This window comes from Pseudophryne corroboree, chromosome 4 (assembly GCF_028390025.1).
Source record: "Pseudophryne corroboree isolate aPseCor3 chromosome 4, aPseCor3.hap2, whole genome shotgun sequence".
Lineage (NCBI taxonomy): Eukaryota > Metazoa > Chordata > Amphibia > Anura > Myobatrachidae > Pseudophryne > Pseudophryne corroboree.
This window is the reverse complement of record NC_086447.1, coordinates 51,108,984-51,126,231: the sequence shown is the minus strand read 5'-3', so window position 1 is coordinate 51,126,231 and position 17,248 is coordinate 51,108,984. Positions and strand designations below refer to the sequence as shown.

The following is a 17,248-nucleotide window of genomic DNA, read 5'->3' as shown; positions in this document are numbered from 1 at the left end:
GGCATGGGGTGCTAATGTAGAGGGCATGGGGTGCCAGTGTAGAGGGCATGGGGTGCCAGTGTAGAGGGCATGGGGTGCTAGTGTAGAGGGCATGGAGTGCCAGTGTAGAGGGCATGGGGTGCCTGTGTAGGGGGTATGGGGTGCCAGTGTAGAGGGCATGGGGTGCCAGTGTAGAGGGCATGGGGTGCTAGTGTAGAGGGCATGGGGTGCCAGTGTAGAGGGCATGGGGTGCTAGTGTAGAGGGCATGGGGTGCCAGTGTAGAGGGCATGGCGTGCCAGTGTAGAGGGCATGGGGTGCTAGTGTAGAGGGCATGGGGTGCCAGTATAGGGGTCCGCAGAGTGGCACAGCAGATGTGGAGCAGTGAGAGAGGAAGATATGCTTTCTTGCGGCATTCAAGATGGATTGAAGTAAGGAAAGATGGCTGATGAGAATGTCAGGCACTGTAGCAGGAGGTTGCAGTAGCAAAGTGGGAAATACAGAGAGTAGATAAGAGTATTGGTAAAATCTTGTAAGGTGGAGCTGATAGGGCTAGGGGACAGACTAGGGGAGGCATTTATCAAAGCTTGGAGAGACATAAAGTGCAGAGAGATAAAGTAACAACCAATCAGCTCCTGTCGGTGTTTGAAAAATGTCAGTTGAGCTGATTGGTTGGTACTTTATCTGTCTCCACTTTATCTCCAACCTTTGAGAAATCTCCCCCTGGGTCGGACGTTAGGAATAAAGGCAGATGATGGAGTAAAGTGTGACACAAAGGAAGCCAGGAGATGATGGAGATATGAGGGGAGAAAGGGGGGACCCTTGGGTGGGGGAGGGGTTAGATTATAAACTCAGTGTTAGAGATGTTGAGCTTTAGGTAGCATTGGAGCATCTGTGATGAAGTGGAATAGAGGCGGTTACACAGTACAGAAGGGAGGTAGATCTTAGTATCAGCGCAGAGGTGGTACTAGGCTGAATAAGCAACTAGCCCATTACTAACTAAAGTGGGGTAAACATTTTATCAGATATAATTATCTCCTGTAGTATATAGCGGGATGTGCGCTTTGAGCGTTGCCTTGCGGCAGTAAGTAATTCCTCTGTATGTTTTTCAGGCGGTTCTACAAAGACATGCCCCAGAACGCCTTGGAGAAAAGATCCAACTTTGATTTCTTAGAGTAAGTATAGACAATGCAGATACTGTCAGATACGTGCTGCTGATAGAGAGTAAGTATAGACAATGCAGATACTGTCAGATACGTGCTGCTGATAGAGAGTAAGTATAGACAATGCAGATACTGTCAGATACGTGCTGCTGATAGAGAGTAAGTATAGACAATGCAGATACTGTCAGATACGTGCTGCTGATAGAGAGTAAGTATAGACAATGCAGATACTGTCAGATACGTGCTGCTGATAGAGAGTAAGTATAGACAATGCAGATACTGTCAGATACGTGCTGCTGATAGAGAGTAAGTATAGACAATGCAGATACTGTCAGATACGTGCTGCTGATAGAGAGTAAGTATAGACAATGCAGATACTGTCAGATACGTGCTGCTGATAGAGAGTAAGTATAGACAATGCAGATACTGTCAGATACGTGCTGCTGATAGAGAGTAAGTATAGACAATGCAGATACTGTCAGATACGTGCTGCTGATAGAGAGTAAGTATAGACAATGCAGATACTGTCAGATGCGTGCTGCTGATAGAGAGTAAGTATAGACAATGAGGATACTGTCAGATACGTGCTGCTGATAGAGAGTAAGTATAGACAATGCAGATACTGTCAGATGCGTGCTGCTGATAGAGAGTAAGTATAGACAATGCAGATACTGCCAGATACGTGCTGCTGATAGAGAGTAAGTATAGACAATGCAGATACTGTCAGATACGTGCTGCTGATAGAGAGTAAGTATAGACAATGCAGATACTGTCAGATACGTGCTGCTGATAGAGAGTAAGTATAGACAATGCAGATACTGCCAGATACGTGCTGCTGATAGAGAGTAAGTATAGACAATGCAGATACTGTCAGATACGTGCTGCTGATAGAAGCTGTGTGGCCTGCACAGCCAGTTACTGTCACGTTGTTATCATGTGACGCCTGCATATATACGCTGTGACACACTACAACACCTGTCCTGTGCATCTTACTTTAACGTGCAAGGTCACTGCAGTAACTCCGTGTAAGCTGGGCATTCAGGACGCACTGTTTCCCCTTTATATGTACTAAACCTAGTGGTTTGAATTTGATGGAAAAGAAGTTGCATAGCAGAATAAGAGGAACAAGGCTAGGACATGCTCAGAGATGGCAAAAAAAACAAAACAGCAGGAAAGATGGAAGAAAATAAGGACAAAGGCCCTCATTCTGAGGTGATCGCTCGCTAGCTACTTTTAGCAGCCGCGCAAACGCATAGTCGCCACCCACGGGGGAGTGTATTTTCGCTTTGCAAGTGTGCGAACGCCTGTGCAGCCGAGCTCTGCAAAAGCATTTTGTGCAAAACAAGACCAGCCCTGCAGTTACTTATTCTGTGCGATGATTGCTGCGACGAAGGTCCCGGAATTGACGTCAGACACCTGCCATGCAAACGCCTGGACACGCCTGCATTTGTCGAAACACTCCCAGGAAATGGTCAGTTGACACCCATAAACGCCCTCTTCCTGTCAATCCCCTTTGCGAACGCCTGTGCGAATGGATTCTTTGCTAGAATCCTTGCACAGCAACGATGCTCTTTGTGCCCGTATGACGCGCGTGCGCATTGCGGTGCATACGCATGCGCAGTTTTCCCATTTTTTTAAGTGAACGCTGCACAGCGAACAACGGCAGCTAGCGATCAACTCGGAATGACCCCCAAAGTCTGTTGTCCAATTTGCTGCTACTGGTTTTCCTGCTTATTGCTTCTTTTGGATCATCTAAATCACTGAAAATGATTGTCACAGAAAATGGCGCTGTGACTAATTTACTAAGCCTTGGAAAGAGATAAAGTAGACGGAGATAAAGTACATGACCAGTTTCACGCCAAGTTAATAAGATGATCACGGTCAAGTCTGCAGCACAGATGCGCAGTTGTGTCTTGTTTTCTTTTCTGCTTTTTCAGCTTCTTTTCCCCTAGTTTGGTGCTTTCCTCTTCCTGCCGTTACAGCTGTATTCCTCCAATGTTTTGGACTGTGAGGGATCTATGTACTAAGCTTGGTAGAGAGATAAAGTGGACGGAGATAAGGTACCAGCCAATCAGCTCCTTACTGTCATTTTTAAAATACAGCCTGTAACATGACAGTTGGGAGCTGATTGGCTGATACTTTATCTCCGTCCACTTTATCTCTCTCCCAGGCTTAGTACATTTGCCCCTAAGTCACTTGTTGGGCTCATGCTGTTTCTGTACTTCGTAAGGCTCTGTGGACCCCTTGTGGCGCCATATAAATATAGGATAATAATAAAAATACAGAATAATTTGTGTTGATCCTATAATACAGAATACTATGTGTTTAGCATATAACACAGACATAATATAGAACATTGGGGGTAATTCCAAGTTGATCGCAGCAGAATTTTTTTTAGCAGTTGGGCAAAACCATGTGCACTGCAGGGGGGCAGATATAACATGTGCAGAGAGAGTTAGATTTGGGTGGGTTATTTTGTTTCTGTGCAGGGTAAATACTGGCTGCTTTATTTTTACACTGCAATTTAGATTGCAGATTGAACACACCACACCCAAATCTAACTCTCTCTGCACATGTTACATCTGCCCCACCTGCACTGCACATGGGCCCTCATTCCGAGTTGATCGGTCGCAAGGCGATTTTAGCAGAGTTACACACGCTAAGCCGCCGCCTACTGGGAGTGAATCTTAGCTTCTTAAAATTGCGACCGATGTATTCGCAATATTGCGATTACTAACTACTTAGCAGTTTCAGAGTAGCTCCAGACTTACTCTGCCTGTGCGATCAGTTCAGTGCTTGTCGTTCCTGGTTGACGTCACAAACACACCCAGCGTTCGCCCAGGCACTCCCACCGTTTATCCGGCCACTCCTGCGTTTTTTCCGGAAACGGTAGCGTTTTCAGCCACACGCCCCTGAAACGCCGTGTTTCCGCCCAGTAACACCCATTTCCTGTCAATCACATTACGATCGCCGGAGCGAAGAAAAAGCCGTGAGTAAAAATACTTTCTTCATAGTAAAGTTACTTGGCGCAGTCGCAGTGCGAACTTTGCGCATGCGTACTAAGCGGATTTTCACTGCGATGCGATGAAAAAGAACGAGCGAACAACTCGGAATGAGGGCCATGGTTTTGCCCAACTGCTAACAAATTTCCTGCTGCGATCAACTCAGAATTACCCCCATACTGTGGGAGAGATGTATCAAACATGGGGGGGAGATAAAGTACCGTCCAATTAGCTTCTGACTCTCATTTTACAGGTTGTGCTTAAAAAAATGACAATTATGGTCTGATTGGTGGTTATTTTATCTCTCTCCAAGCTTTGGTACATCTCCCCAGTGTGTTGTGCCTGTAATACAGAATACTGTGTGCTTATTACTTCCAGGAAAGAAGTGGGTCTGGACCTGTTCTTCCCTAAACAGATGCAGGAGAGTCTGAAGGTAACAGGCGAATCGCCAGGATATACAGTATAATCACATGCGCTATACGTATCTTACAGCATATAAGAAATACACAAATATATATGATGAGTATGACATGTGCGATGCTCCTGCCCTACAGAGGGGACCAATCAGAGCACAGCAATAATAAGATGTGTCTGTTCTGTGCGCAGCCCAAGCAGTTCCGGAAGATGATCCAGCAGACGTTTCAGCAGTACGGGTCCCTGAAGGAGGAAGAGTGTATCATGCGGTTCCTGGGCACCTTGTCCAGCTTCACCTCCATCGACCAGGAGACCTACAGATGTGAGCTGGCGGTGAGTGCACCGTAACACACTGACGGGTCAAAAAAATTAGTTAGGAAGACCAGATGCACTGTCCCACTGAATAAAAGAATATGTAAGTAAAAAGGAACCGGCGTTGTGTTGTGTCTCCAATCATCAAGAATGGATGGAGAAATAAAAAATAACAATTTATTCAGCATACAACAATATAAACTGATTATAAACAAAATGACCCTACTAGGTCACTGTTTTAAAACCATAGATATTGTACTGAGAAGCAAAAGTTTGTATATAACTGCCCAAATAATAGTTCCACAGTTGGATCCCAGACAAATGGCATATAGTCCCAATAGGGCACCAAATAATTCGGCTGGTATTACCCGTGGTGATGATTGTCCAAGTACACTTTGAATCCTCAGCAAGCAAGCTATCTGTGTGTCGTCCACTGGGCTTTCCAAATAGTGCTGTCAGCAGTGTGGTCCCAATTGGAAATTTAGAAGTCAGGGGAGATCTATAAAAGTCCATATCTGGATCCATAAATGCAGGTGGAGATATACAGCGCCAGTTCCCTAGGTCACCTAGTGGTCACTTCTGATGAAGCTAGGTGACCGCGCCTAGGGAAACGCGTTAAGAATGAGAAACTGCCGCTGTATATCTCCACCTGCAGTTATGGATCCAGATATGGACCTTTAAAGAACTCCCCTGACTTCTCTATTGGAAGGTGGAGACTTCCTGGACCCTTTGTTGTATCTGCGGCTTGGATCACCAATGCAAGCAGGAGGCGTCTACTTATATCTGAAAGATTAAGTTAAACAGCGTTTTCTCTTCAGCAAGGTTGGAGCATCACGGTGGACGTGGTCATTAGCCCCAAAGGAATCCGACAGCTGACAGCAAAAGACTCCAAGGTGAGCAGAATTCAGAGCATTTCACCTAGCAGCCAAATGTGAGCGTGTGGAATTAAGTTTATTGGTTTATAAAATCCCTGTTGTGCACTGACACTAGTCTGGGAAAACCTGGAATGGTCCACACGTAATCTGCTTCTGTTTATACTTAGCCTGTGTTCCAGCAGATCACTGAAACCGTAGCCATGTGCCAGCTGCGTGCCCACTTCTGGTCATTGCCCGGCACCCACTGGCGGATCGGGCTACTGTGCCGACTCTACATTGCCGACACTACTGTGCGATCAGCATTGCAGTCAGTAACCTCTGCGCTCTCTCTCCCTACAGCCCACGTGTTTTGCAGAATTTAAACAGATTAAATCCATCAAGTGCTCGCTACTGGATGACGGGCGGGCACTGCTGCTGCTGGGTGTATCCGGAGCCCCCCAGGTAAGCTCACAGCTCATTATATAGCGGGTAGGGCTTGTAATTGAGCATTGCATACAGTTACACACAGCGCTGTACGGAGAATGTTTCCTTGTCTATTAAGCTTACAATCTAATCCTTTTTAGTTAGGACACAAAGAAAAAGTTCATGAATGCTTTTGCTTTGCCAAGAAATAAAAAGTGTTGTAACAATTTGGCCTCCTTTCTCTCTTCAGCCATAGGCCCTCATTCCGAGTTGTTCGTTCGCTAGCTGCTTTTAGCAGCTTTGCACACGCTAAGCCGCCGCCTACTGGGAGTGAATCTTAGCTGTGCAGAATTGCGAACGAAAGGTTTGCAGAATTGCGAATAGAATAGCGAATAGAAATTTCTGTGCAGTTTCTGAGTAGCTCCAGACTTACTCTGCCACTGCGATCAGTTCAGTCAGTTTCGTTCCTGGTTTGACGTCACAAACACACCCAGCGTTCGCCCAACCACTCCCCCGTTTCTCCAGACACTCCCGCGTTTTTCCCTGAAACGCCTGCGTTTTTTCACACACTCCCATAAAACGGTCAGTTTCCGCCCAGAAACACCCACTTCCTGTCAATCACACTACGATCACCAGAACGAAGAAAAATCTTCGTTAAGCCGTGAGTAAAATACCAAACTTTTGTGCTAATTTACTTGGCGCAGACGCACTGCGAACATTGCGCATGCGCAGTTTGCGACTTATCGCACCGATGCAAAGAAAAATAACGAGCGAACAACTCGGAATGAGGGCCATAGTTCCCATCTACATTACTGATTGCATTAGCTGTAAGTATTGATGGTTCTACGATAAACCACTGACTAATATGATCTATTTGTATTTCTTAAGCCATTAGCTATCAAAACCTCTTCACTGGCGGTGGCTGAAAACATGGCTGACCTCATTGACGGATACTGCCGGTTACATAATGAATTCAAAGAGTCTGTGATTGTCTATCCCGGGAAAGGTGAGGAAATCACAGGAAGACGTCCTTCATCTTCCGAGTAATGCAGTGAGGGGCAGCCTTTATTTCATAATCAGTCATCGCAAAACTCCTCCACATGCTCCTCACTTGCTCCAGCATTCCACGACATGCCGCAGTATGCCCCCCGTGAGCACACCTACCCACCATAAAATTCCCCCACGTGCCACACAGACCTCTGCACATGTCACTGAGAGCTCCTCACATTCCACACAGATCTCCCTACATCCCATACAGATCTCCACACATCCCACGCAGATCTCCTTACATCACACATAGATCTCCTTACATCACACATAGATCTCTCCACATTCCACACAGCTCTCCCTACATCCCACGCAGATCTCCCTACATCCCACGCAGATCTCCTTACATCACATATAGATCTCTCCACATTCCACACAGCTCTCCCTACATCCCACGCAGATCTCCCTACATCCCACGCAGATCTCCCGACATCCCACGCAGCTCTCCCTACATCCCACGCAGCTCTCCCTACATCCCACGCAGCTCTCCCTACATCCCACGCAGATCTCCCGACATCCCACACAGATCTCCCGACATCCCACACAGATCTCCCCACATCCCACGCAGATCTCCCTACATCCCACGCAGATCTCCCTACATCCCACGCAGATCTCCCCACATCCCCACGCAGATCTCCCCACATCCCACGCAGATCTCCCGACATCCCACGCAGATCTCCCGACATCCCACGCAGATCTTCCGACATCCCACGCAGATCCCCCGACCTCCCATGCAGATCTCCCGACATCCCACGCAGATCTCCCCACATCCCACGCAGATCTCCTTACATCACACATAGATCTCTCCACATTCCACACAGCTCTCCCTACATTCCACACAGATCTCCCTACATCCCACGCAGATCTCCCTACATCCCACGCAGATCTCCCTACATCCCACGCAGATCTCCGGACATCCCACGCAGATCTCCCTACATCCCACACAGCTCTCCCTACATTCCACACAGATCTCCCCACATCCCACGCAGATCTCCCCACATCCCACGCAGATCTCCCGACATCCCATGCAGATCTCCCCACATCCCACGCAGATCTCCTTACATCACACATAGATCTCTCCACATTCCACACAGCTCTCCCTACATTCCACACAGATCTCCCTACATCCCACACAGATCTCCCTACATTCCACACAGATCTCCCTACATCCCACACAGATCTCCCGACATCCCACACAGATTTCCCGACATCTCACGCAGATCTCCCGACATCCCACGCAGATCTCCCGACATCTCACGCAGATCTCCCTACATCCCACGCAGATCTCCCGACATCCCACGCAGATCTCCCGACATCCCACGCAGATCTCCCTACATCCCACGCAGATCTCCCGACATCCCACGCAGCTCTCCCTACATCCCACGCAGCTCTCCCTACATCCCACGCAGCTCTCCCTACATCCCACGCAGATCTCCCGACATCCCACACAGATCTCCCGACATCCCACACAGATCTCCCCACATCCCACGCAGATCTCCCTACATCCCACGCAGATCTCCCTACATCCCACGCAGATCTCCCCACATCCCCACGCAGATCTCCCCACATCCCACGCAGATCTCCCCACATCCCACGCAGATCTCCCGACATCCCACGCAGATCTCCCGACATCCCACGCAGATCTTCCGACATCCCACGCAGATCCCCCGACCTCCCATGCAGATCTCCCGACATCCCACGCAGATCTCCCCACATCCCACGCAGATCTCCTTACATCACACATAGATCTCTCCACATTCCACACAGCTCTCCCTACATTCCACACAGATCTCCCTACATCCCACGCAGATCTCCCTACATCCCACGCAGATCTCCCTACATCCCACGCAGATCTCCGGACATCCCACGCAGATCTCCCTACATCCCACACAGCTCTCCCTACATTCCACACAGATCTCCCCACATCCCACGCAGATCTCCCCACATCCCACGCAGATCTCCCGACATCCCATGCAGATCTCCCCACATCCCACGCAGATCTCCTTACATCACACATAGATCTCTCCACATTCCACACAGCTCTCCCTACATTCCACACAGATCTCCCTACATCCCACACAGATCTCCCTACATTCCACACAGATCTCCCTACATCCCACACAGATCTCCCGACATCCCACACAGATTTCCCGACATCTCACGCAGATCTCCCGACATCCCACGCAGATCTCCCGACATCTCACGCAGATCTCCCTACATCCCACGCAGATCTCCCGACATCCCACGCAGATCTCCCGACATCCCACGCAGATCTCCTTACATCCCACATAGATCTCCCCACATCCCACGCAGATCTTCCCATATCCCACGCAGATCTCCTTAACATCACACATGGATCTCTCCACATTCCACACAGATCTCCCTACATCCCACACAGATCTCCCCACATCCCATGCAGACCTCCCCACATCACATGCTGATCTCCCTACATCCCATGCAGACCTCCCCACATCACATGTTGATCTCCCTACATCCCATGCAGACCTCCCCACATCACATGCTGATCTCCCTACATCCCATGCAGACCTCCCCACATCACATGCTGATCTCCCTACATCCCATGCAGACCTCCCCACATCACATGCTGATCTCCCTACATCTCATGCAGACCTCCCCACATCACATGCTGATCTCCCTACATCTCATGCAGACCTCCCCACATCACATGCAGACCTCCCCACATCACATGTTGATCTCCCTACATCCCATGCAGACCTCCCCACATCACATGCTGATCTCCCTACATCTCATGCAGACCTCCCCACATCACATGCAGACCTCCCCACATCACATGTTGATCTCCCTACATCCCATGCAGACCTCCCCACATCACACGCTGATCTCCCTACATCCCATGCAGACCTCCCCACATCACATGTTGATCTCCCTACATCCCATGCAGACCTCCCCACATCACATGCTGATCTCCCTACATCCCATGCAGACCTCCCCACATCACATGTTGATCTACCTACATCCCATGCAGACCTCCCCACATCACATGCTGATCTCCCTACATCTCATGCAGACCTCCCCACATCACATGCTGATCTCCCTACATCCCATGCAGACCTCCCCACATCACATGCCGATCTCCCTACATCCCATGCAGACCTCCCCACATCACATGCTGATCTCCCTACATCTCATGCAGACCTCCCCACATCACATGCAGACCTCCCCACATCACATGTTGATCTCCCTACATCCCATGCAGACCTCCCCACATCACATGCAGACCTCCCCACATCACATGCAGACCTCCCCACATCACATGTTGATCTCCCTACATCCCATGCAGACCTCCCCACATCACATGCTGATCTCCCTACATCTCATGCAGACCTCCCCACATCACATGCTGATCTCCCTACATCCCATGCAGACCTCCCCACATCACATGCTGATCTCCCTACATCCCATGCAAACCTCCCCACATCACATGCTGATCTCCCTACATCTCATGCAGACCTCCCCACATCACATGCTGATCTCCCTACATCCCATGCAGACCTCCCCACATCACATGCTGATCTCCCTACATCCCATGCAGACCTCCCCACATCACATGCTGATCTCCCTACATCTCATGCAGACCACCCCACATCACATGCTGATCTCCCTACATCCCATGCAGACCTCCCCACATCACATGCTGATCTCCCTACATCCCATGCTGATCTCCCCACATCACATGCTGATCTCCCTACATCCCATGCAAACCTCCCCACATCACATGCTGATCTCCCTACATCCCATGCAGACCTCCCCACATCACATGCTGATCTCCCTACATCCCATGCAGACCTCCCCACATCACATGCTGATCTCCCTACATCCCATGCAGACCTCCCCACATCACATGCCGATCTCCCTACATCCCATGCAGACCTCCCCACATCACATGTTGATCTCCCTACATCCCATGCAGATCTCCCAACATCTCATGCAGACCTCCCCACATCACATGTTGATCTCCCTACATCCCATGCAGACCTCCCCACATCACATGCTGATCTCCCTACATCCCATGCAGACCTCCCCACATCACATGCTGATCTCCCTACATCCCATGCAGACCTCCCCACATCACATGTTGATCTCCCTACATCCCATGCAGACCTCCCCACATCACATGCTGATCTCCCTACATCCCATGCAGACCTCCCCACATCACATGCTGATCTCCCTACATCCCATGCAGACCTCCCCACATCACATGCTGATCTCCCTACATCACATGCAGACCTCCCCACATCACATGCTGATCTCCCTACATCCCATGCAGACCTCCCCACATCACATGCTGATCTCCCTACATCCCATGCAGACCTCCCCACATCACATGCTGATCTCCCTACATCCCATGCAGACCTCCCCACATCACATGTTGATCTCCCTACATCCCATGCAGACCTCCCCACATCACATGCAGATCTCCCTACATCCCATGCAGACCTCCCCACATCACATGCTGATCTCCCTACATCTCATGCAGACCTCCCCACATCACATGCTGATCTCCCTACATCCCATGCAGACCTCCCACATCACATGCTGATCTCCCTACATCCCATGCAGACCTCCCCACATCACATGCTGATCTCCCTACATCCCATGCAGACCTCCCACATCACATGCTGATCTCCCTACATCCCATGCAGACCTCCCCACATCACATGCTGATCTCCCTACATCTCATGCAGACCTCCCCACATCACATGCAGACCTCCCCACATCACATGTTGATCTCCCTACATCCCATGCAGACCTCCCCACATCACATGCAGACCTCCCCACATCACATGTTGATCTCCCTACATCCCATGCAAACCTCCCCACATCACATGCCAACCAACCAACCCATGTCCCGTGCTGTCCTCCAGACACCCTAAGCAGTTCTCCCCGCTGCATCCTATGCACACCTCCCCACATCCCACACAGACTTCCACTCTTCCCACGCAGATCTCCCCACATCACATGCACATCTCCCAACATCACATACAGTGCTGCCTGCATCCTACGCAGATCTCCCAATGTCCCATGCCGACCTACAGACACCCCACATATATCTCTACACGTCCCATGCAGACTTCCCCAGATTGCTGAACTTTTGGCCCTGATGTTGAGACCAGAGTGTAATGACATCTTTCTCTTGTAGTAATAATAATAATAATGGGATAAGAGGGTACCTGTAACTGCTAAGTAGAATGTGTTGAGTAGTATCACATTTGTAGTGTTAAGTATCATCGGATTTGTAGCATTGAGTGAGATCAGAGTTTGTTGTGTTGAGTAAGATTGTATTTGTAGTATTCAGTAGAATCAGGGTTGTTGTGTTGAGTAAGATTGTATTTGTAGTATTCAGTAGGATCAGGGTTGTTGTGTTGAGTAGGATTGTGTTTGTTGTGTTGAGTTGAATTGAATGTGTGGCATTGAGTAGGATCCGATTTGTTGTGTTGACTTGGATTGAATTTGAAGCATTGATTAGGATCGAATTTGTTGAGCAGGATAATATTTGTAGCATTGAGTATGATTGGGCACATAATGTTGAGTAAGATCAGGTTTGTTGCATTAAGTAGGATCAGCTTTTTACTGTAGTCTTGAGTAGGATTGGGTTTGTACTGTTGAATAGGATTGAATGTGTGGCATTGTGTAGAATAAGATTTGTCGTGTTTGATTGGGATTGTATTTGTATCCTTGGATTGGATCTGAAGCATTGAGTAGGATTGGGTACGTAGGGCTGAGTAGGATCAGATTTGTTGTGTTGAGTAGGATTGGGTTTGTACTGTTGAATAGGATTGAATGTGTGGCATTGTGTAGAATAAGATTTGTCGTGTTTGATTGGGATTGGATTTGTATCCTTGGATTGGATCTGAAGCATTGAGTAGGATTGGGTACGTAGGGCTGAGTAGGATCAGATTTGTTGTGTTGAGTAGGTTTGGGTTTGTAGTGTAGGGTTTGCTCTACTAACGACCTTGCTCAGACCTCAGTAGCTATATCAGGAGCTATATTACAGTATTGGTGATTAGAGGAAGGATCTGGTTGCAAATAATCTTGATAGTTCTTCTTCTCCATCGCAACCAGTTCACCATCACCCACCTTCTCACCTCTCTTTCCACTTTGGTGTACCCTATAGTTGGTTAGCAGAGGTGCCTTCTCTTACCAACATTAAAATACCATGGCGAGTACTATAAAGAAACCAACTGTTTCATTCATTGTTGATGTGATAGAGAGGTATATTACATATTATTAACATTGTGTGGATATGTTACAGCTAGTGGAAATGATATAAAAATGACAAGTCACCCGCCAGTCCTATAACCTTCTAAAGGTCCAAGACCCCGGGCTGAGAGGTTCCGTACAGACACGAAACCCTGATGTGACTTCAAATATGACGATAACCAGCAGTAACTAATAAACAGTGAAATGATGACACTCTCTATTGAACAGATATAATCTACACAATATAATCTGGTGCATAATATGATTGTCAGTTATATTTATCTGTAATTTGTGTCTCCCAGAAAGCGAGAAGCGGATCAGCCTGCCAAGAATCCCTACTCAGTAAGTACATCTTCCAGTACCCATGCTGGTCACCGGGAGCCTGACCGCCGGCATACCATACTACACCCCTCTGTATACATCACCCTCTTCCAGAGCCCTATGCCAGAACATTGCCTGACGTACAAAATACCCACTTCTTTTCTAATGGATACAGCGCCATTTCCACAGTGAGCTTGAGTCCACGCTCTGTTTATGGTGTCCGTCATCTCAGATAATGATTAATAAGCTCTAGATTGCTGTAATGCTGTGACGTGACAATAATGTATCAGTGGTGAGGTTCCACAATTAGCACCGAATTTACAGTAGTTCTTGCCGAATGTGTAATTTGCAAGACAACCTGTAGATGGCAGTGTGGTACAGCGATATGTTTTGTTAACTGTTTCATGTAAAGATTTGTTCCTCATTTTTTTTTAATCAAAATCATCAAATTATATTTTACATTATTTTTTTTACTGTGAGTTCCACGTCTCAGTTACTTTCTCAATCGGCGCAAAGTATTGTTTAATGTGGGGTGCTTAATCTTTCTTTTCGAACCTATATAATCTGTGAATTAGTATTCTGACCTATTGTTCCAATTTTATTTCATAATGTTCTTTAATTTAATTACTTTTCTGTTCTCTAAATTAAGTATTATTTATAGAAAACGCAACGGACAGGAATTTGGGTCTTGTACAATGTTATAATATTAAATTTGATAAATAATTACTTTATCAGTCATTGGAAAGAGAATATCTGCACGAATGGCTTTGTGGCCCATAGATTAAGAGCCCTTGTTTTTTTACAATATTACTTTTAGGATTTGTTAACGGTTGTGCGGCACGGGAAAAGGGGCACCAGGGGCCAAATGTAATACAGTGAGTTTTTCAAAAAGTGTGAGATTTGGTAAGGTTTTGCAGTTTTTTTGTAAAGTGGCAATCATTTACACAGCAAGATCAACCTGGTTTTGCAGTGTAAATGATTGCCACTTTAAAAAAACCTGAAAAACCTTACCAAATCTCTCACTTTCTGAAACACTCACTCTATTACATTTGGCCCCTGGGTTTATGCCTAGACCATACTAGATAACACTGTAAGCAGAGGTTCCTAGTTTTAGAACAGGCGACCGCACTTTAAATTGAGGAGGACAGAACGGCAGCACAAGGGAGAATTCCGAGTTGATCGCTCACTAGCTAGTTCTAGCAGCTGTGCAAGCGCTATGCCGCCGCCCACTGGGGAGTGTATTTTAGCTTAGCAGAAGTGTGAACGCATGTGCAGCCAAGCTCTGCAAAAAACAGTTTGTCCAGTCTCAGAGTATATGTCATACACCCGCCCAGCGAACGCCCAGCCACGCATGCGTTTTTGCAAACGCTCCCTGAAAACGGTCAGTTGACACCCAGAAACGCCCCCTTCCTGTCAATCTTCTTGCGACCGCCAGTGCGAAGGAAAACTTCGCTAGAACCTGAGCACAACCACAAAGAGCTTTGTACCCGTACGTCGCGCGTGCGCATTGCGGGGCATACGCATGCGCATAAATGCCATCTTTTCACCTGATCGCTGCACTGCGAAAATCGGCAGTGAGCGATCAACTCGGAATGACCCCCAATGTCTGTATAGAACAGGTGATAGGTCTATGGGGTAATAACCCAGCACTTGCGATGAGGATCCACAGTAAAAAAAAACAAATTCATGAATATAGGGGGTTATTCCGAGTTGATCGCTAGCAGATTTCGGTCGCTGCGCAGCGATTAGGCAAAAAAAGGCACTTCTGCGCATGCGTATGCGGCGCAATGCGCATGCGTGTCGTACTCTTACAACGAACGATGTAGTTTCTTTTTTTTTGTATAATCTGTCTTTATTTAGGAAAATATAAAGATTACATTCCATTAGACAGAAAAGTTTCAAGACACAATTAACATCACTTGCATTGTAGCCATATGGGGCTGGGTAACTTGCCACCCTAAACAGTAGAAGTCAGTCCAGACGTAGGCCGTGGAAGGGTGTACTGTGGAATCATCGCAGTACCTAATCGCTTTGTGTCTGCAAAATGAATGTAATCATAGTAACATTAGTAACAAAATAGAAGAACTATAGGAAAGGGCAGGACATGAAAAGAAGGAAAGAGAAGAAGAGAAACATAGTGTGACCAAACCTAGGGCGCCTTCAGACAGGGGGGACAGGAGTTGCAGGCTCTTTAGTCGATCAACTACGAAGCTCAAGTCATTTAATGGCCCAGATGTAGTCTTTGTACTCTTTGGAGGATGTATAGTCTATCCAAGGTAACCAGGTGGCCATGAATTCTGTAAGTTTGTCTCTAGAGACAAGGAGGATGTTCTCCATATTCATGTAATAATTGATTCTAGTGAACCAGGTTTTCCTTGTGGGCGGGGAGGATGACCTTCATAGAGTAGGAATGACTTCCCGTGCTGCATTAGACAGATGGCGGAGAAGTGATGTTTTATACTGAGCCAATGGCATAGAAGAGTGGGATAGCAGCCAGAAGGCCGGGTCAGAGGGTACGGGAGTACGGAGTATGTCTTGGGAAATAGAAATTACATCATCCCAGTATGGCCAAAGTAAGGAGCAACTCCACCAGATGTGCAGTAGGGTACCGGTGGTATTGAGGCATCTCCAGCGCCTATCCGTCACTCCGGGGTACATGAAATGGAGGAGGGAGGGGTGTCTATACCATCTCATTAAAAGTTTGTATTGGGTTTCTCTCACTTGGATACAGACTGAACTATTGTGGGATTTGAGAAATATCAGCTGCCATTCTCTGTCTTATAATTTAAACCCGAGGTCTCTCTCCCAGGCAGACTGGAAAGGTGGAGGCACCTGAGTGCCAGGACTCTGCAGTAGTGTATAAAGTGTGGAGACGGTATGCTGGGGGTCACACGTAGAGACACACAATCTCTAAAACGGTGTCATTTCCCGAGAGGCTAGAAGATATCTATGTTTGGAATACAAAAAATGTCTAAGCTGCAGGTATTTCCAAAAATCGTGTTGTGGGACCCCCCATTTAGAGCGTACTTCCGAAAACTGCCTAACTCCCGAGGATGTCGCCAGCTGGCCTACTCTGAAGAGCCCTCCGAGAGCCCAGTCGCGAAAGTGAGAGAGTGTTGAGCCAGGTAAAAAGTCAGGGTTGGCTAGAAAAGAGGTCAACGGACCGAACTCTGAAGAGAGGAAGGGCCAGCGGCGCGCTTTTTTCCAAAAGGAAAGGGTCGTGGTAACAGTTGGGTGAGGGGAAGGGGGCTTAGGGAGAGAGGGAAGCCAGGGGAAGATCTCGGGGTATTGTTGCATATAAAGCCCCCCCAGAACTACCCATTGCTTTGTATCCTGACTCCTCGTCCAATCCAAGACCCTATTGAGCAGAATTGCCCAATAATAGCCTCTGATATCGGGCAGCTGGAAGCCGCCGCTTCTGGTGGAGCGAATCATAGTGGACCTGCTGATTCTAGGCCGTCTCCGGGACCATACAAATTGTTGTATCAAGAG

General features: G+C 47.6%; 1 protein-coding gene across 3 annotated transcripts in view; it reads left to right on the top strand.

Moving 5' to 3' along the window:
• The window catches only part of PTK2B (protein tyrosine kinase 2 beta), a 252,387-nt gene that overhangs the window by 168,346 nt on the left and 66,793 nt on the right, over window positions 1-17,248 (top strand). For all 3 annotated transcript variants that reach the window (XM_063915028.1, XM_063915029.1, XM_063915027.1), the window contains 7 exons: window positions 1,090-1,152; window positions 4,521-4,575; window positions 4,749-4,889; window positions 5,687-5,761; window positions 6,083-6,184; window positions 7,034-7,151; window positions 13,738-13,777. In XM_063915028.1, the coding sequence (XP_063771098.1) occupies window positions 1,090-1,152; window positions 4,521-4,575; window positions 4,749-4,889; window positions 5,687-5,761; window positions 6,083-6,184; window positions 7,034-7,151; window positions 13,738-13,777 (594 nt within the window). The remainder of the gene's footprint in view (window positions 1-1,089; window positions 1,153-4,520; window positions 4,576-4,748; window positions 4,890-5,686; window positions 5,762-6,082; window positions 6,185-7,033; window positions 7,152-13,737; window positions 13,778-17,248) is intronic.